Source organism: Camponotus vicinus, unplaced genomic scaffold, assembly GCF_025532165.1.
Source record: "Camponotus vicinus isolate PSW18456_S1 unplaced genomic scaffold, iyCamVici1.0 SCAF_8, whole genome shotgun sequence".
Taxonomy (NCBI): domain Eukaryota; kingdom Metazoa; phylum Arthropoda; class Insecta; order Hymenoptera; family Formicidae; genus Camponotus; species Camponotus vicinus.
The window spans coordinates 6,880,463-6,904,743 of record NW_028141980.1 but is presented as its reverse complement, the minus strand read 5'-3'; the positions used below and the strand labels follow the sequence as shown (position 1 = coordinate 6,904,743).

The 24,281-nt window shown below is 43.5% G+C and overlaps 2 protein-coding genes across 2 annotated transcripts; both read right to left on the bottom strand.

Moving 5' to 3' along the window:
• Positions 1-6,099: 6,099 nt before the first annotated feature.
• LOC145976368 (uncharacterized) lies at positions 6,100-7,371 on the bottom strand. The gene is made up of 2 exons (XM_083107430.1): positions 7,183-7,371; positions 6,100-6,543 (listed from the first exon to the last, which is right to left on the bottom strand). Exons 1-2 carry the CDS (start codon positions 7,369-7,371, stop codon positions 6,100-6,102), a joined length of 633 nt encoding a protein of 210 aa, XP_082963556.1.
• A 1,890-nt stretch (positions 7,372-9,261) lies between these two features.
• On the bottom strand, positions 9,262-9,660 carry LOC145976367 (uncharacterized). The gene has a single exon (XM_083107429.1). It carries the CDS (start codon positions 9,658-9,660, stop codon positions 9,262-9,264), a length of 399 nt encoding a protein of 132 aa, XP_082963555.1.
• Positions 9,661-24,281: the final 14,621 nt, after the last annotated feature.

The window sequence follows — 24,281 nt, the reverse complement described above, 5'->3', positions numbered from 1 at the left end:
CACTATAATTAAGTACCTTTTCGTTAAGTACTTTTTGAGTTATGAGGCTTGAAATAATTTCATAATTTTACATAAACCGTAAAATATCTTGTAAAATATTCATTTTTCGATTATCTTACCTTAATACTTTTACGTACAAAATAATGAGAGGAATCAACTGGTGTAAAAAAAACACATAGTTGTTTTGAAGAAAAAATATGTAATTTGCAATTAACAATTCCATATTTTTTCTTAAAAACAACTATGTGTTTTCTTTACACCAATTGATTCCTCTCATTATTTTGTACATAAAAGTATTAAGGTAAGATAATCGAAAAATGAATATTTTACAAGATATTTTACGGTTTATGTAAAATTAAGAAATTATTTCAAGCCTCATAACTCAAAAAGTACTTAACAAAAAAGTACTTAATTATAGTGTTTTGGAAAGCTCTCGAGATAAGCTACAAGAATATGCAATGACATAGTAGGTTCCATTTAAGAAATTGAAGGTGACCTTCATGTGACCTTCAAATAACTCTTCAAGGTCAAACCAATGATACCATCTTATGGCCCCCTTAAAACCATAAAACTTTTGTCTGAAACATTTTTCTCTAAAATGCTTTGTTTCCGAAATAATTGCGTGCGTTAATTAAAATGGCTCACCCTGTATATACATATATACAGGGTGATTCTAAATAACTTTATGCGTTTGCAAAAACATAATCTTGACCGAATTCTAAGACGATTTTTCCTTTGGCAAAATTTCGTCCGACGCTTAGTTTTTGAATTATTAAAGGAAGTAATTAACTTATGACGGGTCGGATACAAGAGGCAGGCAAGGGTGGCGCGATTCACCGTCAGACGCGGGTGATTACGCGGGGCGCTTGCTGCGATCAGCTAATCGCTACATACGCACACATGCGAATACATACACTCTCATTCTCTCTCTTTTTCTCTGCCTCTCTCTCTCCCTCCCTCACTCTCTCTCTCTCTCATTTGCTTACTCATGAAGTCATTATTACTCTAACTTAAATTATTATTTACTTTTTATTATTATACATTTTCACTTTAATTATTATTATTTTTTTAAATTGTACTGTATTTTTTTTACGAGAGAGGGGAAAATGCATTTTATGCATATTCATCGGCCGGTCCGGTGAGTTATGTGGGACTCGAGTACAAAGTCGAATTACCAACTCGGTACTCCCTACCCACTAAAAACCCCTCTTTCGCGAATTTTCTCTAACATTGTTTATTTGAGATCCCGAAATCTGTTTTCACACAACACCAAAGAATAGTTATTATTACTTTGTTCGATGCATTGCTGTAATTCCTTGAGAAATGAATTTTCCGACAGATCGTACTTTCACTCAAATTGAACGTAGATATCACGTTCTAAGGGACAGAGATCCACACTAAATAATTAATCGAAAGTTCTTTTTTCTTTTATAAACTGTATTCTTTTATAAACTTCAACATAATCACATTCATTCACTCACTCGATAAGATGAGAAATTTACCAATGACTATATCACTAATTACTATCAATCACTGTTGAATAATCACTGTTGGCAATTAAAAACCACTAGATTAAAGAAACACACGCGCACATACATTATTACACGACGCAACGACGCGACAACGCGATGATATTTACCCGGCGACAGCAAACAGTTTTTGGTTACGGTAGGTTAAGGTACTAACAGCGCTGTCGAACATGTGTTTGATTGAAGAACCTACCGTAACGATTTGTCGGAAAATTCATTTCTCAAGGAATTACAGCAATGCATCGAACAAGGTAATAATAACTATTCTTTGGTGTTGTGTGACAACAGATTTCGGGATCTCAAATAAACAATGTTAGAGAAAATTCGCGAAAGAGGGGTTTTTAGTGGGTAGGGAGTACCGAGTTGGTAATTCGAGTCTTTGTACTCGAGTCCCACATAACTCACCGGACCGGCCGATGAATATGCATAAAATGCATTTTCCCCTCTCTCGTAAAAAAATACAGTACAATTTAAAAAAATAATAATAATTAAAGTGAAAATGTATAATAATAAAAAGTAAATAATAATTTAAGTTAGAGTAATAATGACTTCATGAGTAAGCAAATGAGAGAGAGAGAGTGAGGGAGGGAGAGAGAGAGGCAGAGAGAAAGAGAGAGAGAATGAGAGTGTATGTATTCGCATGTGTGCGTATGTAGCGATTAGCTGATCGCAGCAAGCGCCCCGCGTAATCACCCGCGTCTGACGGTGAATCGCGCCACCCTTGCCTGCCTCCTGTATCCGACCCGTCATAAGATAATTACTTCCTTTAATAATTCAAAAACTAAGCGTCGGACGAAATTTTGCCAAAGGAAAAATCGTCTTAGAATTGACTCAAGAATGTGTCATTTTAAGGACAATATGGTTATTTTGAATCACTCTGTATATATAAATACATACATACATGTGTGTGTGTGAGTGTGTGTGTGTATTGTGTATATGTATAACTTACACAGAATATTTTCTACGTAACCGTTGTAACGCTGTTTTCGCGCAGCTTGTTACGCGTACGATTGTTACGGCGCCGCGCGACAGCGAATATCTATGACGCGGAATACGAGAAAGAAAAAGCAAGTGTAATGCTTAGTGTGCGCGTACCTGTATATTGACGTATACTATTACACGCAAGATGGAAGAGAAGGATGGTACGAGATTGTCTCTCATTATCACACAAATCGTTTATAGCGTCGTCTGTCGCGATATCACGCAACTAATCTACACTGCTCTGTTTTACTCTTGAGCCTCGATCTCTCACACACACATATGAATGAAAATTTTAGACACCTAAATATTTTTTACTAGGCCTCTACACTCATTTCTGAAAGTTCATTTATATTCTTTCATGCAATCTCGAACAGGAAGCTATCTTATTTTATACATATAAACTGCACAATTTTTATATGAAGCAAGTATTGTTACGACTGGACGCTAAGAGCCGATAAAAAAACTATAATTTTTCAATTTTCTTTTGTTTTTGTCATACAACCGGGAGGTTCCCATTTTATTTCTATGTATACTTTAATCGTGGAGAAACGTTTATTGTTCTGTGTAATCAATAAAAAGATTTCGGTGCCCAAAATGATAATCGATTTAGTCGATAAAACAGGAAAGTCCAGCATCCTCTTAAGAGACAAAATCATATGTGTGCATGTGCGTGCGTATGTGTGATATATACAGGGTGTCCTAGACCACCCGTACACCCCTTTTCTTTCAAAAACTAAGCATTTTAGAGAAAAACGTTTTCGACAAAAATTGTATGGTTTTGAAGGGAACAATAAGATGGTGTCATTGGTTTGACCTTGGATGGCATCGTTAAGGTGAGGTCAAGGACACCTTTAATTTCTTAAATGGAACCACCTATTTTTTATTGTATATTCTGATAGCTTATGTCGAGGGCTTCCCAAAACACTACAATAAAGTATTTTTTCATCAAGTACTTTTCGAGTTATAAGGCTTGAAATAATTTCTTAATTTTACATAAACCATAAAATATCTAGTAAAATATTCATTTTTCGATTATCTTACCTTAATACTTTTATGTACAAAATAATGAGAGGAATCAATTGGTGTAAGGAAAACACAAAATTGTTTCGAAAAAAAAAGTGTAATTTGCAATTAACAATTACATTTCTTTTTCGAAACAATTATGTGTTTTCTTTACACCAATCGATTCCTCTCATTATTTTGTACATAAAAGTATTGAGGTAAGGTAATCGAAAAATGAATATTTTACTAGATATTTTATGGTTTATGTAAAATTAAGAAATTATTTGAAGCCTTATAACTCGAAAAGTACTTGATGACAAAATACTTTACTATAGTGTTTTGGAAAACTCTCGACATAAGCTATAAGAATATGCAATAAAAAATAGGTGATTCCATTTAAGAAATTAAAGGTGTCCTTGACCTCACCTTAACGATGCCATCCAAGGTCAAACCAATGACACCATCTTATGTTCCCCTCAAAATCATACAATTTTTGTCGAAAACGTTTTTCTCTAAAATGCTTAGTTTTTGAAAGAAAAGGAGTGTACGGGTGGTCTAGGACACCCTGTATATGTATGTGTGTACGTACGTGTGAAAGATTAATTTATCGTACAGTAACAATTTTCAAAAACTACCCCTTCGGGGTGGAAATTAATGTTTTAGAAACGAGCCGTAAAAATACGGAACTTCTGCTGTTAAATAAAATTTAAAACAAATAATTTGTCGTATAATAACAATTTGCAAAAACCATCCCCTATAAAAGCAAATTTCAAAAACCACCCCTTGAGGATGAAAAACAATATCTCGAAAATGATGTGTCGCAGAAATATGGGACTTATACCGTTAGTTAAGGTTTCTACGGAGACCAATTTACCATATAATAATAATTTTTAAAAACCACTCTTTGGGGGTGACATCTAATATTTCAGAAACATATCACAAAAATATAAAACCTGTGCCGTTAAATAAGACTTGTAAAAAGACTAATTTAGCGTATAATAACAATTTTTAAAAACCACCCTTTGGGGAGTGAAATCTAATATTTCAGAAACGGTGCACTACAAATATATAATATAAAACCTGTACTGTTAGTTATAACTTGTAGAAAGACTAATTTACCGTATAATAACAATTATTAAAAACCATCCCTTGGGAGTGAAATCTAATATGTCAGAAACGGTGCACCACAAAAATATAAAACCTGTGCCGTTAATTAAGGTTTCTATAAAGACTAATTTACCGTATAATGATAATTTTTGAAAACTTTGGGGATAAAATCTAATATTTCAAAAACAATGTATCACAAAAATATAAAACTTGTACTGTTTCTTATGACTTGTAGAAAGACTAATTTAAAGTATAATAACAATTTTTAAAAACTACACCCTTGGGAATGAAATCTAATATCTCAGAAACGTGCCACACAAATATAAAATCTGTACTATTAGTGATGACTCGTAAAAAGATTAATTAAGCATATAATAACAATTTTTAAAAACGACCCCTTGGGGGTGAAATCTAATATTTCAGAAACGGTGTACCACAGAAATATAAAACCTGTGCCGTTAGATAAGACTTATAGAAAAACTAATTTACCGTAGAGTGACAATTTTCATAAATAAAAAAATATCCCTATAAATATAATTTACAAAAATTTTCCCCCAAAAATTAATTTGCAGGAAGGATATAGAATTTTACAAAAAGATGTGATATCTCTCTAAAAAAACTTTACAAAGGTAAAAAAAGAATACGCCAAGTACATAAAAAATATTCTTTTTTTTTTTTTGACGAGAGGGGAAAAATGCCTTTACGCACACCCGGGCCCCCGTAGGCCCGGGTAGTGTAGGACTCGGCCTATTTAGCGGCCACTATCTACTAAAAAACCCCTCTCTTAGTCTCTCCGTGGCATGCTCGCTCCCCGGGCGGTACCCGCTCTCGCATTATCCGCCCGGTGAGCTGGCGCTTGTTGGGTGTTACCCCTCGTCCTGACCGGGAAAAACTTATCTAGTCCGATGTGTGTATGTGTGTATGTATATATGTATGTATATGTTGAGTGAATAAATGTATGTATGTAAGTTACGTGTGTATGTGTGTGTATGTGTGTATTTATGTATGTATGTGTGTAAGTGTACAAGTGTGCGTGTGAATGGAGATGAATGATACCCTACCCCCCAATATCCCTCCCTTTAATCCCCCCTTCCCCCACACCACTTCTACACCAACTCACCACCCATCCAATGGCCCCTCGATACATTATGTCCCTGTGAATGTGTCAGTGTGCGCGTGTAGATGATGATGAATGAATGAATACCCTACCCCCTAAATCCCCCCCTAAATCCCCCCTTCCTCCCACACTACTCCTCCAGCCCTCCACCCTTCTAATATCCCCCATGACTCGAATTATGTCCCTGTAAGTGTGTGCAAGTGTGTGCAAGTGTGAATGACTCTAATATCCCCCATGACTCGAATTATGTCCATGTATGTGTGTGCAAGTGTGTGTGTGAATGACTGTGTCCAATTTGGGTTCTCAAATTGACTCTAGGTAAATAGGTAATTAAGTTAGGTTAATCTAGTCATCACTTTCGTGTTAGAAACATTCACGAGCTCTTTCGTCCTCTTCTTTGAGGAACATGACCCCTTCTGCATATCCAGAAAAAGCCTCCCAATTTTCATTAGATTCCAAAATTTGTTGGATCACCTTACTTAGGGAGAGGTCCTCACCGATAACGCTGGTGAGGAGCTCCCTCTGCTCTCTCCATTCCTCACATTTCTGTAAGGTATGCTCCGGAGAGTCCTCCCCGTCCGTGCAGAAGGGGCACAGAGTCGACTCTGCTTTGCCGATACGGTGCAAATAGGTGGAGAAGCACCCATGTTCGATAAGGAGTTGTGTTATGTGAAACGATAATTCTCCGTGTCGCCTATCGAGCCACATGTCGAACACGGGCAAAATTGCATTGCAGGTTCGTGCCCCCGCAGCATCTCTACGTTGAAGATATAGTTTCCATTGCTGACGTAGAAGGATTTCCTCCTCCTTTTTAATTTCTTTTTCAACAAGAGGATTTCATTTATCCTGTCTCTTAAGGTCATAAGATCGATGGAAAACGCGCCGGTAGTATGCGGCATGAATGGGAGTTGGTACGATCCTTGCAAGTAACAGAGCCGCGTCTGCGGAGATCGTGCGATATCCTGAAATTACGCGTATCGCTAACACTCTTTGTATCCGGCGGAGTAAGTCCCCGATTTTCCTATTAGATGTCGTGTCGCTCCAAATTGGTGCTCCATAATTAATAATACAGTTTACTGCATTAGCGTATAGTTGCCTCTTTTTCTCCCGTGGTCCTTTTAAATTCGGCAGAATGCCGTTCAAAGCTCGGATCACACGGGAAGCCTTCCCTTCTATATACTGGAAGTGATCGACAAATTTCCATGCACCGTCTAAGATTAATCCGAGATATTTCACGGTACTCTGCAGTCTTACCACCTCGCGGCTTACTCTAATTGTATATACATCTTTGTACAGATAGTTATAAGTATTATCATTAAGTAGTCAATCATTAAATAGAATTAGGTATTTTAGCATTAAACAAAATAGCTCCCGTTTTGCTGGGAGCGATTTTAAGTCCCAATTGCTCGATGCGTCGTAATAGCTAAGTTGTAGGTTAACTTTTACCGTAGCTTCCTCGAGCGTCATTGCCCTGGATAATATCAGGGTATCATCGGCATACCCTAGGATTATACAGCCTTCCTCTGTAGGTGTACGAAGCACAGAGTCGTATGTGATGTTCCACAGGGTCGGCCCAAGAACCGATCCCTGTGGAATACCAGCCGTGACTTTCCTAATTTGTGTTTTACCATCCATGGTAGGGTATTCGATTTCCCGGTCAGATAGATAGTCATCAACAATTTTCCCGATATAAACAGGGAAGCCTTTATCTCGGAGGGCTTGACGTATACTACTCCATCTCAGAGAGTTGAAGGCATTAGTTATTAGCAGTTGAAGGGGAGACCGAGTACCCCCCCTGGAATGCACGGGGGGCGTCCGCGGACGCCCCGCTGTGCGATTCCCTCTGGACCCGGTCGCCGAGGGCGGGGGCCCGAGGCGACCAGGCGGGTCCACGAGGAGGGTGGGGGGATGGCGCCATACCATCCCCCCACAGTTAGGAAGGAGGGGGGAGGGCTACGCCCTCCCCCGGGATGGAGACCCGGCGGTCAGCACCAAAAAGGCCGCCGGGTCCTAAGCGCGGAGGGGAGACCAGTCGGGGATGCCGATGAATTGCATCAGCCAGTCTCGGGTCCCCGCCTGCCCCTCCAGACGCGCGGAAGGCCATCCCTGGGGTTTTAGCGGGTAAACCGGCGTTTATGGCCGGGAGTCCTGCATAACCCCCGCCCCTCCCCCGAGGGTGCGGGGGTATGCATAAAGCATTTCCCCAGGGTTACCAAAAAAAAAAAGGCATTAGTTATATCGAGACTTGCGCCAACAACAATCTCATGATCCGCACGAGCCTCAAGAACGAACTCCTGTACTACAATCAGGGCATCGCAAGTTGATGTTCCTTTACGAAACCCGAACTGATTCGGGGCAAGCTTGGATGACGGATGTCGTATCATCCATTCCTGTATACGTGCCTCAATAATCCTTTCTAGAGTTTTACCTAGCTCACTCAATAAACACATCGGGCGAACCTTGGGTGTCAGAAGGTTCATTTCGCCCTTTGGGACAAATACAAGAATGGATTTCTTCCATAATTTTGGGAATTCTCCCTTCCGCATGTACATATTGTAAATGTTCCGTAGTTGCATAAGGAAGATCTCTGGTATGTGTTTCAGAAAGATCGCCTTGATGCCGTCCATACCAGGGGCTTTATTGGCGCCAGAGCGCTTCCGTAGGATGTTACATAGCTCCGATATGTCGACATCGTATTCGTCTCACCACTCTACCTCCTCAGTATTAGACACAGTACCCAAATTCCAGAATGGGTCAGTAGGGAATAATTTTTCTATAGTGCTATTAAGTATCTCAAGATTTAGGATTTCAGTAATACTCGGCGTTGATCTGCGGAGTTTCTTCAGGACAATCCGATAGGGCAAGCCCCATGGGTCCTAGTTAATCGTGCGTATCAGGTCGTCCCATGCACTCGCTTTAGCGCGTTTGACCTCAATCCTGAGATCCCTTTTTCGTGATCTATATACTTCTTCAAGCTCCAGGATCACATCTATTGATTTGGTGGATTTTGATCTTTGCCAGCGTCTACGGGCAGCCTAGCTACTCTTCCTCAGATCCGCGATCTTCGAGCTCCATCAGTAGACGCTGTTTTTGGGTGAATACTTTGCTCTCGGCATGGAAAGGTCACATGCATTCTGTAATGTCTCTTGAGCCCATTTAGCAGTTGTATAGCTATCCAATGTAGGAGTTAGCCCAATGCAGCTCCATTCGAGAGCTTCTTTATATTTGTCTGCATCAAATTTCTTATACGCCCATCTGATATATTTCCGTTTTCTGTGCAAACTATTTACATTGTTATTATTATTATTTATTACAAAGGATATGTACATATGATCCGAAAATGTTTCGTCCTCAAGTACATTCCACTGATCAATTCGGGGTCTAAGAGAGGCACTGCACCATGTAAGGTCTATAATCGACGTGCCTTGGTGCCTGACATATGTGGGTTGGGTACCAATGTTTATCAAATTCATGTCACGAGAGGCGCTCCAACGGGCTAATCGGTCACCGCGGGAGTCCGTAAATCTACAGTCCCACAGATTGGACTTCGAATTGAAGTGCGCCTCCAATGATAACGTCTGTACCGGCTTCCGCCACGCAGTCGTCAAGTTCATCAAGAAACTCTTCAAACGTGGCGTCGTCAGAGTTGGGGGAGATATAGCAGGAGACAATCGTAATCTCCTGCCACTGGATCGTGACTGTGAAACGGCCCTGGTTTTTTAAGATGCCAGTATATGGCAAACCTAGCACATTGCAATGAATGGCTGCCGTGCCGGACTTATTAGCAACCCACGTGACGTCGTCAGGAATTCGGTAGGGTTCAGATATAATCGATATGTTGATGTGACGATCCTTTTCTGTCTGCATCAGCAGATCTTGAGCGACGCGACAGTGATTAAGATTAATCTGAATACACTTAATCATAGTATATTGTATATATGTACATATGTATGTAATAGATAGATGCAAGTCTGTATATAGCATTTTCTATACATTTACCTACTACAATTCCTCCATATCAACTTCGTCCATCCTCCTTTCGGGCGAATCTCTCATGTCCTCATCAATTGACGGATTAATTGTACACTCCTCAGAAGGGCTTATCTTCGAAGTATGGGAGTTCGAAGAGATATTAATCTTTGGTGATCCGCTGTCAACCGGCGGATCGTTATCCTTAGATTTACTGCCATTACCCACGTTTGTCCGCAGATTGGGGTCATTATTCGGTTGTGGGGGAATGTTAATTCCTGGACATCGCGCCGATCCCATCCGATGATCTCCGGCCATCCCCAAATCCAGACAAAGCAAACATCTAACCCTGTTTTTGCAAACTGGGGCGGTATGTCCGGCTGTCCCGCACCTAAAGCAACAGCCACTATAATCCTTATTGGATCTACATCTTTCGCGGACATGGCCCATTTGCCAACATCGGTGGCATTGGATAGGGCGCGCTTTAAGAAGTTCCACTCGAACCGAGGACCAACTAATCTGTATATGTTTCTTGTCCGCCACCATCACAGCAGCCACTTTGGGGCACTGAATCCAGATAACCCCAGTACCGGTGCGTGTGCGACCGATTTTACCGGCTCGGATTTCTTCCAGTTTACACTGTCCTTCAATAGCCAGAGCTTCACGAATTTCTTCAACGGTGATGGACTCGTCCATCCCGAAGATTTTGATTTCGCTACGGATATTGGGGCGAGTTATATGAGCTTCTCCTTTCAAAATTTGTTGCATTTCGGCCGCAAGACGATCAGCCTTCTGGACATTATCTGGTCCCGTAATCTCAATAATAGTAGCACCGTTCATTCCTTTCCGAATTTTGGGCAACTGTATGTCTAAATCTTTTAAGGAAATGTTTGATCTCACCCGCTTAAGAGCGTCCGCATAAGAAAATGCGTTACTACTGCCCTTAACACTGATCGCAGCCGTCTTAGGCAGCTTCCATTTCTCTTTTTTAATAACCACTTTATCCTGCTTCCGTAATATCCTTCCTCTTTTCCCGACGGTAACCCACTCTTGATCCGTAGGCTGCTGGGGTGATTGCTGCTGTACTGAGGGTGTCTTGGGCGGCACATGCTCACAATTCGGAGGTGCGATCTAGACATTTCCCTTGACTCGTATGTCCGTGCGTAGTGGCCTTTCGCCAGTATTGTCTCTATTTGTGAAGATCATTGTCCGAATATCCTTATTCGTGGAGGATAGATCCTCTCGTACTGGGATAAGGGTAGATCGTCCTTGCAGGGGGGGGTCGAAGTACCCATCCCTCATCTGTCTCCGACCTCATAAGTCTCTTATCTGGCACTAGAGGCGGCCAGGGTTCCGGCGGACTCTGACGGGCTGTATGTCTCCGCAGGAATGCCCCGTGGGGCTCCCGGGATGTCTTGTGACGGCGGTGATTTTTTATGTACACTGTGTGTACTGACCTGCACATTTCAATACTCTCTCTTCTTTGAAAGACCTTCTCATCTCTTCCCGAATCCCTTTATTTTCTTTTTTCAATTCTTTTATTATATCCTGGAGTTCACTTATTTCACGCTTTCTTTGTTCCTTCTCTCTCCTGTTTTCTTTTACCTCATTAAGAAGCTCCTCTATTTTTTCTTTTTGCGCTTGTGGATCTCCCGCAGCTTCGGCTCTCAATTGCAATGCCCGGACAAGGTTTTCGAGCCCACGGGTCCTCCTGCGGAGCTCACCGCTAAGTCCTCCTTGCATACGACCACATTTCGTGCGGATTGTGTCGATAGCCGCTAAATACTCGAGCGCTTGTGCGCTGATATCAGACGCCGTCATACAATGCGAGTAACTCATCCTCTATATTTTCAGGGGCTCTGCCCGTCTTCCGTAAGATTTCTTGTTCCGCAATGAGCGGGTCAATTGCTCTTGCCTTGCGCCGGGGTCTACCCACCTTGCCCCGTCGTTCATCGACGTCAGTACCCGACGGCGCAGATTCCTGGTTGGAGCAAATGGGGATTTTGTTATCCTCCACATTGTCAGGCTTAACCTGGCTCTGGGTCACAACAGAGATCTTCTTTCTGAAGCACGGGGACGTACAGGAGCACCGCGGGCAGCGTCCGAGGCGCTGTCGTCCAGAGAGTCAGTTTCAACGGCTTTCCTTTTGGCTGCCATACGTCCGGCTAACGAGCCGCCGTCACCGACATCGATTTCCATAGAAGGGATAGGAACTGCAGATGCAGCCTGTTCCTCCGCCTCAATAATACTGACCCAGCTTTGAGATTCTAAAGCAGGAGCAGTTGTAACTAACTTATCCGAACTGAGAGTAAGACAGTCCAGGATAACCGTATTCGCACTTATAGACCTACAATGCGTAGGTATTTCCATCCCCGTAGCAATTTGAGCCTCCATGACAGGAGGAGACTGTTCCTTCTCTTTCTCATCCTTTAAAATTGGAGCGACGGTAGCCATTTCGGGCGCGACGCCCGCCGTAAACATCGCGCTTCGCCCATCGTCCGATGATGACGCCACCGAGGCTGGGACGATACCCCGGCTGACGCCAACCCCTGCGGTATCCGATCCCGCTGGGGTGGTAACATTTACTTCTTTGAATTGCTCCATATCATTTTGGGTAATTGTGTTTTAGATCCAGAGTACACCTCTCTGGGAGGGTTTAAAGGATTACCCTCAACCTTCACACACCCCTTCACGCACACATACACACAAACAGGAATAAGGAATAGGGTAAAGGAGGGAGGGAAAGGGAGAAGAAGGGAGTATAAAGGATTTAGAAGGAAAAACGAAAAGGAACGGAAGAGCAATTGTGGGAAGAGAGAAGAGGGTTTGGGTGTTCTCCCACCCTTCACGGTGCCCTCAAACCGGGTTTGGAATCAGGGTTTTCCTTCCCCTATCCGCCAGGCCAGAGTGCCCAGATGGAGCGGAATCCCCCCTTCCCATCCTCTACCCACAGTAGCACGAGGCAAGCCTCGGCCCTGCAAGGCAGAGGATGAGGGAGTGCAATGGGCGCGCTTAGTTCGGGATCCGCCCGCCCGGGCCGCCAAGGATGGGCCATGCCCACTCAGGGCGCCCCAGACGGCCGGGACCCTTAAGCCCCTCCACCACGACAAGGTGGCGCCCACGGAGGGGAAAAAAAAATTCTACCTTGTATGCAACAAAATATTTAATAAAAAATTCCTTAAAAATAATTTACAGTAATTTTCCCTCACAAAATCATTTTTCTAAAAAAACAAAAATAATTTTCCTAAAAATATATTAAAAAATAAAATATCAAAACTAAATATGAAATTAATAACTATTAGCCAAAGTACTTAAGAGCAATTTGTAAATTTGATAATTAATATTTGCCATGAAATCAATCTCTTACATTGTAGAAATATTATACATAAATTCCCCCTAAGAAATTAAAACCCATTTTATATCTATTCAGAGAAACTTGATTTTTAAAATATTTAAACTCAACACTAAATGAGAATTAAGATTCTTTTAATTCCTAAAACATTTTTTATACAATGTGCATAATTTTGAAAAAAAAAACGTTTTACGCAAGTTTTAAATCACACAGTCTCTAAATCGAAGTAAGTTATGAAAATTTGGCGTGCCCGGATCGTTTACATTATAAACAAATATATCTCCAATAAAATGTAAAATCTTAGACATTATGTAATTAAATATTTAATTTGTGTTCGACAATCCGAGCACGCCAAGTTTTCATAACTTAGAGAAAAATATCACCAACATGTACAGAAAAGATCGGATAATAACAATTTTTAAAAACCACCCCTAGAAGATATCCAGAAAAGATAGGGATGTATGTGGGAGGAGGTCAGACGTCTCTCCCGTGGTGGGAGAGCTCGGGTGATCCAACGATCCGCTGTGATAGTACCAAGGATCCAACCCTCGGGAGGGCCGGCGGGGAGGATTATGCGCTAAGAGCGTACCAGGACACCCGGCTTTGCCCAGGGAACTTCATTCCCGAAGGGTCATTGCGACCCAATGTCAGTAGGGCAAGGAGACTCCGACTTCAAACCCCGACTGCACGGAGCCGAGAGGAGAGGATTTCTATCCTCCCTCCGTGCGTGGGAGACGGATGCTCCCGTCGTGGGGGTTTGGGGACCTTGTGCTCTGAGGGGGGATGGGATGAAGGCGACCTTGTGTCTGGGGACGTCCTTTTCAGGGCGTGCGTCTGGCATGGGGGTGTTGGATTCCCAGTTGGAGGGATGTGGTGGCTGGTCTTCTCTGCGTCGGGGGTGTCACCCATAGCTGGGCGTCCCTCCTGACAAGGGGAGGATGCAGCATCCCACAAGGGGGAAGGCCTTCACCACTTGGCAAACAACATGGGGGCGGCTCCAGGCACGCGCCAGGTAGGAGAGGCGACGGGCTGGCAGTTTACGTCTGGACTGTCGGTCTGGGTTGCGCCGAGCCGCTCGGAAATATTCCGAGGTCGGGGTCTGGCGGCGAGAGTTTGGGTACCCGGTGGGATACCGCGACCGTTTCCCCTTCCGAAGTGGACCCATCGGGACGGCGCATGCCCCCCAGATTCGACGTGATGCCGGTGTGGGAGCGGCTGGTTGCCGTGGCGGGTAAGGCGAAGCCGGGGAGTGGCGACCTCGTCCCAACCATCCATGGGGCCCCCTGAGTGGTGCCACCTGCAGCAATGCCCTCGAGGTCGGAGGCGAGGGACCCCTGAAAGCCCGTGGGGATGTCAAAAATCTCACGGGTGAGTAAGGGGCTGGAGCCCTGTACCGGGGGGAATGACCATCCCCCAGCCCGTGGCATATGCCGACCCCCCGGGGGAACTCGGGGCCCGGTCGAGAGTGTGGCCGGTCATGTTTCAGAGCACTCCCGGTTGGAGAGGGTATACCCGGTCGGCGGAGCTGCTGCAGGGAACGAGATAATTTAGAAATGGATTGTTCTGATAAAAACCCAAACACAAAAAACGTTTACGAGGAGGAGGATGGCGAGCCGATATACATGGATACCTCGGAATCACCCGAGGCTCCAATCAGTGATGCCAGAAATGAGCCCCTGCACGATCGACACGGTCGCGCATACAAAGAAAGGGAGCCGTGTGGCGCTCGGCACTCGGCTACCTTCGGGCAGTAAGAGATGCAGAAGAGTGCAGACGTACTATCTACTGTCTCCTTCCCTCTCGAGCTGTAGCTAACGCCTCGAGAATCGTATATCAGCGGCTCGATCCGTTTATCAAATCTCGGGTAAAAACTTGTAAAATTTACACGTAAAATAAAATAAATCTTTATTCTTGTCAAAAAATAAATTAATTAATTAAATAAATCTTCTAATTACAATTTATTTTGTATATAAAAGATATAAATTAATTCGAAAAAAAGGATAGAAAGAGAATAAATGATAAAAATCCACTCTTGGCAAACATGTACGTTTTTTCCTTAAGAAATAAATATAAAAAGATAGATGTAAAATATAAAAGAATATAAAGAATAGAACATACATTAATAATATTTTCTAATAAATAATATAATATTCTAATAGCATGTGTAACATTTTGTCAATTTGTAAATAAACATCGTACATGTTGTTGCTCTATGAAAATCGCGAGAAGACGGTGGTCTCTTCCATCAAGAGGAAATGTAAAAAATATTTTCTTAGAATACATATACAGGGTGTATCTGAAATGATGCACTAAACTTTAGGAGCGTATTCTACAGGTCAAAATAAGACTTTTTTTTCTTATGAACATGGGTCCGCAAATGAACCCCCCTCCGAGCTAAAATTCGAAAATGTGTGAAATTGATCAAACACCCGCAACGCAAATTTATTTATCTCTCAAGAGAGGGTGATAGGTAACGTCAAAACCAAGGTCAAATAATATGGCAATCCATAATACAGTCAATTTTTAATTTTTTCCCCAAACTTTAGGGGCCTATAGCTCGGAGGGGGGTTCATTTGCGGACCCATGTTCATAGGAAAAAAAAATCTTATTTTGACCTCTAGAATACGCTCCTAAAGTTTAGTGCATCATTTCAGATACACCCTGTATACCCGAGTAGAAAAATATCTGGGAAAAACTTGTCACTATTCAGAAATTGACCAGTTTTTACTGGTTAAGATTAATTAGACAGTAACTTTTCAAAAACTAGCCGGAAATACAGTGACTCGCATTATAATATTCAGGTACTATGATGTACGAGATATTATTGGTTCTATTTGCTTACAATAATGTTAACGAGGTAATTGTGGTATCATGTATTAAAGTGAACATCGTAGTTGGAAAAAACATACATTTTATTTATTTAATATACATATGTTTGTAAATAACAAAGTATAAGTGAAATGATATACAAATTTCATGTCGCAAAAATATTCCAACAATAAACAAATTACACAGCTTATACGGCGACGCTAGGCTCCAAGACCAAAGAGCCGGAATGGAGAAGAACCGTCAGGCGTGACCCGAAGCTTGGCAGAAGGGTCAGCACCTCCATGTCCTATATGGACAGGACAAGGGCAGATGCTGCCGTTAGAGGCTCCACGCAAGATCTAACAGTTTTGTCGGAGCCAGAGATAGGACACTCGGATTCTGAGTACGGGACGAAAGGTGGAATCTCTAAAGTAACGATCCCCGCCAAGCGGGAACCGGTACGACCGGTAACTACTGGAGACTACCATAGAAAGTTGGCTGCTGTTGCGAGAAGAGAGGAATTGAGAAAGGCGGAAGAGGAGACGGAACTGCTAGGACTCCTAGACGGATCTGGCTCGATCCCGAATCCTGCCCCGACCAAGGCTTAAAAAGTGGCAAGATGAGGAGAAGACGGCAGAGGAATACCGTGATGATCCTACGGGAGCGATCACTGCCGACCTGCTTGATAGAACTAGAAGGGTGTATGCTGCCGCAGACTGCTCAAAAAATTTAAAAGGCGTGTTCGTGCAGCAGCTGAAAGACACGGCGGTGCATATAGTAGGCGCCCTGGTCACATTGGCTGTGTTCAGCAGGAAAAGCTGCTTTGCAACTATTGTAAAATTCGTGAATCTGATTGGTGTATGCTCTTAGATTCAGTCAAAATTAAGAGCATACACCAATCAGGCTCACGAATTTTACAACAGTTGCAAAGCAGCTTTTTCTGCTGAACGCAGCCATTGGAGCAAAGAGCCAACGCGAATGCCGACAACTCTAAGCTACATGGGAGACTGGATAAAATGTCCAGAGAGTTGAAAAGATGAAGACTTTTTTTTAGTAACTGGGGGGAAATCCTTAATGATACCCTCATCCCTAGGGGAATCGGGTGAGGGTTATGCGGGAATTCCGGCAGCGACCTAGTGGCTGTCTCGTCGGTATACCCGCTAAAACCCCCAGGTGGCCTTCCGGGGGCTGGAGGGGCAGGCAAGGATCCAGCACCTGCGGAGCAATAAGACTATGACCAGCTCGTAGAGAAAAACAGGAGAATGAGGAATGTTCTAAACGACATTACAGTCAGGGAGAGCATTTTAACTAATTCTACGACTCTCACCGGTGCTGGGAATGGAGGAGCCTCGTCCACAGAGGGAAATGAAGGACAGGTCGCAAAGGATCGCGCATCCATCCAAAGATGGGGCAACCCTGGGCGACCAACTAGAAGGGGCCGCGAGCCTCACACTTCCACCCGAAGGTGGGAAGAGTCTCACCGAGGATTGGAGACTGGAAACCTCACTTCCACCCAAGGGCGGGGAGGCCTCCGGTCTCCGAACGGAAATGAAGGAAAGGGAAAAGGAGAAAAAGACTGAGGTCTCCCTGACGGGTAAAAGTACCAAGCCAAAGACTCCGACACCCAAGGCATCACCCAAAGTCTTGAGTAATATCATGGTGGCTGCCCCCAAAGCAGCCACCAAAAGACAGAGAAAGGAACTTGCACGTTTCGAAAGAGAGAGGACGCAGGCTCTAGAGCTCGCAAACAACCTCAAGGGAAAAACTGAGGAAGTGAGGTCGGGCATATCGAGTGGGAAGACTGAGTGGGAACACTCCAAATCAGGCTTCTAACCCTAAGACCCAGCCACCGGATAAACCGTTCAAAACCGGGGATGACAAGAGTGAAGAGAAGGGGAAAGCTAAGGTAGACAAGATACCGAAGCAACCTGCTGCCTCACAAAGCAAGGAGGGGCAGCGATAAACGGAAGAAGGAACCGCTCTGCAGCAATCTGCAAAGCGAACGGAAACATTCGCGGAGATCACTAAGAAGGAGGCAAAAAAAGGTCGGTGGCTTCAACCACTGGACCTAGCAGGGAGGGACCGAAGAACACTCCAACAACTCCCCCTTCAAATGCAAAGAAGGATCCAAAGAAGAAGCCACTGAAATTTGCGGCGGTCGTTCTGACATGCCTAAACAAGGCATACGAGTAGATATTACGGGAAGCCAAGGCCAAAATTAACCTGCATGAGCTTGGCATCGAACATGGGATGAAAGCTAGGAGAGCCATCACCGGAGGTTACATGTTTGAGGTGACCGATGATGATAAAGTCGCCAAAGCAGACAGATTGGCGGCAAGGCTCAGAGAGAGTTGTTGGCCGGCAGGGAAAGAATTACAATCTCCCTACCCTACAAAACGGTCGATCTCAGGGTGAGAGGCCTCGAAGCCTCGACAACCAGCGAGGAGGCGAGGGAGGCACTGAGGGGGGGCCATTTGGGTCAGTGCAATACTGCCGATATTAAAATCGACGAAATAAGGAGGACACCAGGCGGGCTTGGCATCGTCTGAGCCAGATGCCCAATTGCCCCAGCAAATAAGATTACGGAGGTCGGGACACTACCGCTGGGATAGTCCAGAATCAGAGTCGAGCAATTGCCTGACTGTCCCCTCCAATGCTTTAAATGCTTGGAGGGGAGTCATGTTGCGGTACGCTGCCCTTTGAGTATCGACCGAAGTGGCGGATGTTACAGATCTGGCGTCAGGGGGGTCACTTGGCACGCAACTGTACCAGTGATGCCAGATGTACCGCCTGCGCGGACAAGAAGCTTTCCACCAATCACAGGACGGGAGGCCCTGCGTGTCAGGCGGTGAAAACGAAAAGGAGAGGAAAGAGAAAGGAGTTGCCTCCTCTCACACCCCCGCACAATCTGCTGCTCCTCCACCGGAGCAGACGGCAACCCCTGTGATGGAGCAGGCCCCTATAGAGCTTTCAGCTCAGTCAACCAGAGGTGATGAGAGGATGGAGCTCGACCCCGTTACGGAAACGAAAAAAGGTGCTGTATTTTCCCCCACGGATGATACAGATTCGGAGAAGGATTCGCAAAGGGAATCTTCTAAGAAACCCTTGCGGAAACTCAGGAAAAAGACAAAGTCTAATGTAGACAATAGAGATATACAAGAGGGAATGGCAATCGCAGTTGCTAAAGCCGCAGCGGCTAAGAAGGAAGGCACTGACCAGTAGTATGCCAATCATAATACAGGCCAATCTCAACCACGCCTGCCGAGCACAAGACCTTTTTGTCTATAGCCTGGCAGAGCGTGATTGCAGCCTAGGTATCATCGCCGAGCCGTACAGGGTCCAACCCAACCATCTAATGTGGATGGGATCCCTGTGCGGCAGAACGGCGATACATTGGAGGATGTCGCAGTTAAATGGGGGCGCATCGCCGTGTTCAGCGTTTATCTGACTCCGGCCCTGGACTCCGCCCAATACTCGAGAAGGCTGGACGAGATGGAGGGGTGTATTAGAAGACACTCCCTCCTCTCGAGTCCAATCCTGAATGCGAGAGACTTTAATACAAAGTCCCCGCTTTGGGGATCCCCGCAGCAGGATACAAGAGGCGGAGTCTTGCAAGAATAGGCACGAGGAGCACCTGCGTGCGGACGCAGGGGGAGTCCATAGTCGATTTAACATGAGTCTCCTCCTCGGCCGACCGCATAGTCTGGAACTGGAGAGTGGTAGTGGATGCAGAAACGTTATCCGATCATTGGTACATTGAGATGCACGCCGCCCCCACCTCCAGAGAGGTGCTCGCCCGCCGCCGAGAGGCGCGGGGTAGAACATGGCGATGGACCCTAAAGAAACTCAACGAGGATGCCTTCTTTGCCTCGATCCTTGCACATGGAATAGAGAAAGTAGGAGTGCGGACAACGTGGACCTGATGGGGGAGGTACGATGGATCCGGGAGACTATGCGCGACGCGTGTAACGCGTCCATGCCCCGGGTCCGTCCCTCCCCCAGAAAAGCCGCATACTGGTGGACGGAGGAGATTGCCAATCTTCAGCGCTTCTCCGTCCATGCGAGAAGGTCTTACGATCAGACCCGTAGGGCCCGAAACATGAGGGATGCGGCTGCAAGAATCGAGGAGGCTATGGCGGAATACCGCAATGCCAGAGTGGCCCTAAAAAAGGCCACATTCCATACAGGAAGAGAAGGCCAGGGCCTGGGAGGAGTTGCTGCTCACCCTGGATCAGGATCCGTGGGGTCGCCCCTACAGAATGGTTCTTAATAGGTTGAGAGGAGGGGCGCCCCTGCTAACGGACATCCTGGACCCTCAGTTTGTGGAGAGAGCAGTCGACACCCTCTTCCCAAGAGGGAAGGGTATCAATCATATACCCACTCGAGATAGCGAACCCGAGTGGGACGAAGATGAGATGGGGGTCACCCAGGGTGAGCTGCTTGACGTCATCAGGAAAATAAAGACGGGGAAAGCCCCTGGTTCTGATGGCGTCCACGGGGAGGTATGGGTCCTGGCCTTCAGAGAGCTGGCCAAGCCGATGAGGCACGTGTACGAGGAATGCCTCAGAGTTTATTGCTTCCCTCCTGAATGGAAACGAGCGGGGTTGGTTTTGATACCAAAGGAGGGCCAACCGAGGAACACACCATCGTCCTACCGCCCCATCTGCTTGCTGGACGAGGCTGGCAAGATTCTGGAGAGAATCATTGCCGATCGCCTCGTCTGGCACCTGTTCCGGATAGGTCCAGATCTCAGCCGAGATTAGTATGGCTTCCGCAGCGGACGATTCACCATTGACGCAATCTTACGCATCCGGTCCGCTGCGGAGGCCGCGATTGAGAACGGCGGGGTGTTGTTGGCGGTGTCGTTGGATATCACCAATGCCTTCAACACTCTGCCGTGGCGGTGGATAATGGGTGCGTTACGTCATCATTGCGTGCCCCCTTACCTAACGGCCATTATTGAGAACTACTTCCGGGACAGGGTCCTGCAGTACACGGACCGCGATGGGGCGGTGCGAGAGAATACCGGTGTGAATCTAGCATCTCAACTGTTAGCATCTCACGAATACTCTTCAAATTTACTTGCATCCGGCATAGTTCTAGGAGTTCTGATAAGTTTTAACAATAGTTCACAATTAATTTACACAAAATCACGTTCTAAAGAAATAAGATGGGAACTTCTCGTATGGCTTGACAGCATCTCATTGAATTTCGAATCTTTCAGCGTAAGGGAGCAATATTCCGACGAATTCAACATCCTGGGCATGAGTTGTCAAGAGTTCAGGCGAAAAAAACTATAATAAAAAAAATGTATCATCGCAAAGTGAGATACTGCACAAAATTTCGGAGTTTCGATTTATATATAATATTTTTTGTATAGTTCTGGACATACTTCAGCATTTTCTAAAGAGTTCTAGGCACTAGCGATGTTGTATTATTTTTAAAAAAATTTTTACTGCCCGAAAATGCATTTTAAGACAGATAAACGTGAGATGCTGGTCGATATTCGAGAGTTCTAGTCATTGTAAAATATTTTTCGTGCAGTTCTGAACGTAATAAACAATTTTCTAAAAAGTTCTAGGCACTAGCGATGTTGTATTATTTTTTAAAAAATGTTTACTGCCCGAAAATGCATTTTAAGACAGATAAAAGTGAAATGCTGGTCGATATTCGAGAGTTCTAGCCATTGTAAAACAATTTTCGTGCAGTTCTGAACGTAATAAACAATTTTCCAAAGAGTGCTACCCTGACTTGTTTCGGACATCACATTTCAATGCCTCGACTATAGCGCAGTCTCTACTATACTCCGCTCTACAAGCGTTCTCTACAAAGTTCTGCGCATAGGCGAATAAAGTGGGGAGAGGAGCGTGGCGTGCTCTCCAGATACGACGTGGTGGGAGACCTGCGCGAAACGGACGAGTTTTCGTCCGATCCCCCTATTCTCGCCCAGCGGAGTATATATTGTCGTATCCCACTAGATTCGGCAATTTCTTTTTCCACATTATCCGCTAGCTAGCATGCTCCTTTTATCAAAGAGCCCAGTTTAAGTTTACGACAAATACGGTTATAAGTATATGCAGACGTAACTACATATCGTTTTAGGTGGACCTTACTATACATAATCAAAATGCCTTACGACAAATATATACTTGAAGAAATTTTGATGCAAAGTGATTATCGAACTCTCACTGAGAAGAGTTAGGTCTTGCCTCGGTCGAATCGAGTTTATCGTCTTATTGCTAATCGTATGGCACTGCGCGATTCACACATAGAACCACACCACGTACATACGATTGTCAATAAGAATCACAATGGATTCAAGACGCTTATTCCAACAACGTTTAAGATCAATACAGAGCAAAACGAACAACACAACACTATTAATTCTTTCGGCATCGATTTAAGTACAAACACGAGTTCCAATGCATCAGTGCATGCACATTCGAAAAAAACAAAATTGGTTCTCTCACCAAAACAATGGCTTCAAATTAGCCCTCAAAAGAAACTTTCCAGTGGATGAATATACTGGAAATTGAAAGAAGGATGGGCCGATGTGATCGCCGAAAGAATATGCCAACAGTATAGCGGAATAGACTGCGTGTTTTCTTTCAAAAATAATTTAGTTACCCCCCGATCTGCCGAGACATACGCTAAATTTATTGGTTACTGCACTGAGTGCAAAGCAAAAATAACCGGTCGGTTGGAGAATGCGCCGATGAAAGATGTCGACGTAATTTTTTTATGTTACATAGAAAATGTTTGCCCTGATTTTCACACGGGCAAGAGAAAAAGACAACTGCGTGGCCAACGCCGGGAAGAAGTTGCGAATAAATTAATAGAACAGAGAAAAGATGCAGTAACTTTCAAGCAAAACGAATGAAGAAGTTTGGCGGAAAAGATCTGCCAATCGTACCGAGTGCTGCTGTTCTACGCAGAGCAAAGGAACAACAATTGCTTAAGACAGTGCTCGGAATTAGTTGCCCTTTTCAGACCGATATCTGAGGCGACGCCTACGATCCCCCCACCGTTCCGCCGTTTTAAAGTTTAAAATATATTATTATAACATACATGTATGTATAATATGTATGTATAACAAATTATACATATATATTATAATAATAAAAATTTTGATATTTAATTATTTATAAAAAGAAAAATTATTTACCAAAGAAAATTTTAATGACGATTTGGCGAAACGGCTTGGCGGACGCTCCTGAAGCATAGCGTTACGCGCGCGATCGGCGGCTCGGCCGTCGAGCCTCGGACGGTAGTGGGGGGATCGTAGGCATCACCTCAGAAATCGGCCTGAAAAGGGCAACTAATTCCGAGCACTGGCTTAAGATATACGGGTTGCAATTTGCAAATCCACCAATGAATCTGCTTCACCACGCCAAGTACGGAAAATACGCCAGATCTATACACAATATCGGTTTGCTCAAATTTAACTGCATATATTGGACATTAGAACAGCAACAAATCTATGTGGCCCGATGTAAAAAAGATCCGCACGCCATCATGACTCTCGATGCAATGGCAGGTATATCGAAACGAGATTCGAAGCACGACCCGCACGTGTTTTTGTACCAATGTATGTTGGTGACTGAAGAAGGCAGTGTACCAGTCTTTCAGATGGTATCCGCTGACCAAAGATTCTTTCAGATAGCGAATTTTCTAAGATTAATTTTGTCGAAAGGTGTGCCCCGCAGAGTTGGCATGTTTTAAACAATGTGTTCAAAACTGTTTGATTAAAACTTGTTTAAAACAGTGGACACTGTTTTAAACATTTTTGTTTTAAACTGTTTTAAACTACTGTTTAGAACTGTTTAAAATATCGCAAATAAAATATATGATTATTTGGAAAAGAAATTGTAAAAAAAATCAAAAACAAACAAAAACTAATAGATGTGTATGTTGCAAAAAAGTTTTTGTTTTAGTGTTTTTAGTTTTTTATCTATATTTATGTAACATATAGATATAAAAATATAAATAATAAAATAAAAATGATAAGATGGGTATTATTTTAGCAGAATATTTATTTTTAGATATTAAATAACAATCAATACAGTAAAGATTACTTAGAAGATATTGACTGACTTTACATTTTACATTTTAGCATTTTAAATTAATAGTACATAACTCATAGCAGGTCAGTAGTTCTAAAAAAAAGTTCTAGTTAATAATATTTAATATTTAATACTTTGATTCCTTTCCTATTTTTATTAAGTAACCTCATGCTTAACTCTCAACATAAATTATAAATAAAAGAAAAATAAAAAACCTCAATTCTTCTTTTTCATCTAAAAACTACAAACTATAAAAAAATAAACCATAACACATTGCATTTTAGCACCCATTGCAAATAAATAAAATAACGTCCTTTAACTAAAAATGAAATCCTTTAACTAAAACGATACGG

Excerpts from the sequence above, each read along its gene's own strand:
- LOC145976368 (XM_083107430.1), bottom strand. The coding sequence starts at position 7,371 with ATGGATGGTAAAACACAAATTAGGAAAGTCACGGCTGGTATTCCACAG. Across the intron at positions 6,544-7,182 it reads TGACGCTCGAGGAAGCTACG|GAGGAGGAAATCCTTCTACG; the intron begins GTAAAAGTTAAC and ends GAAATTAAAAAG.
- LOC145976367 (XM_083107429.1), bottom strand. The coding sequence starts at position 9,660 with ATGATTAAGTGTATTCAGATTAATCTTAATCACTGTCGCGTCGCTCAA.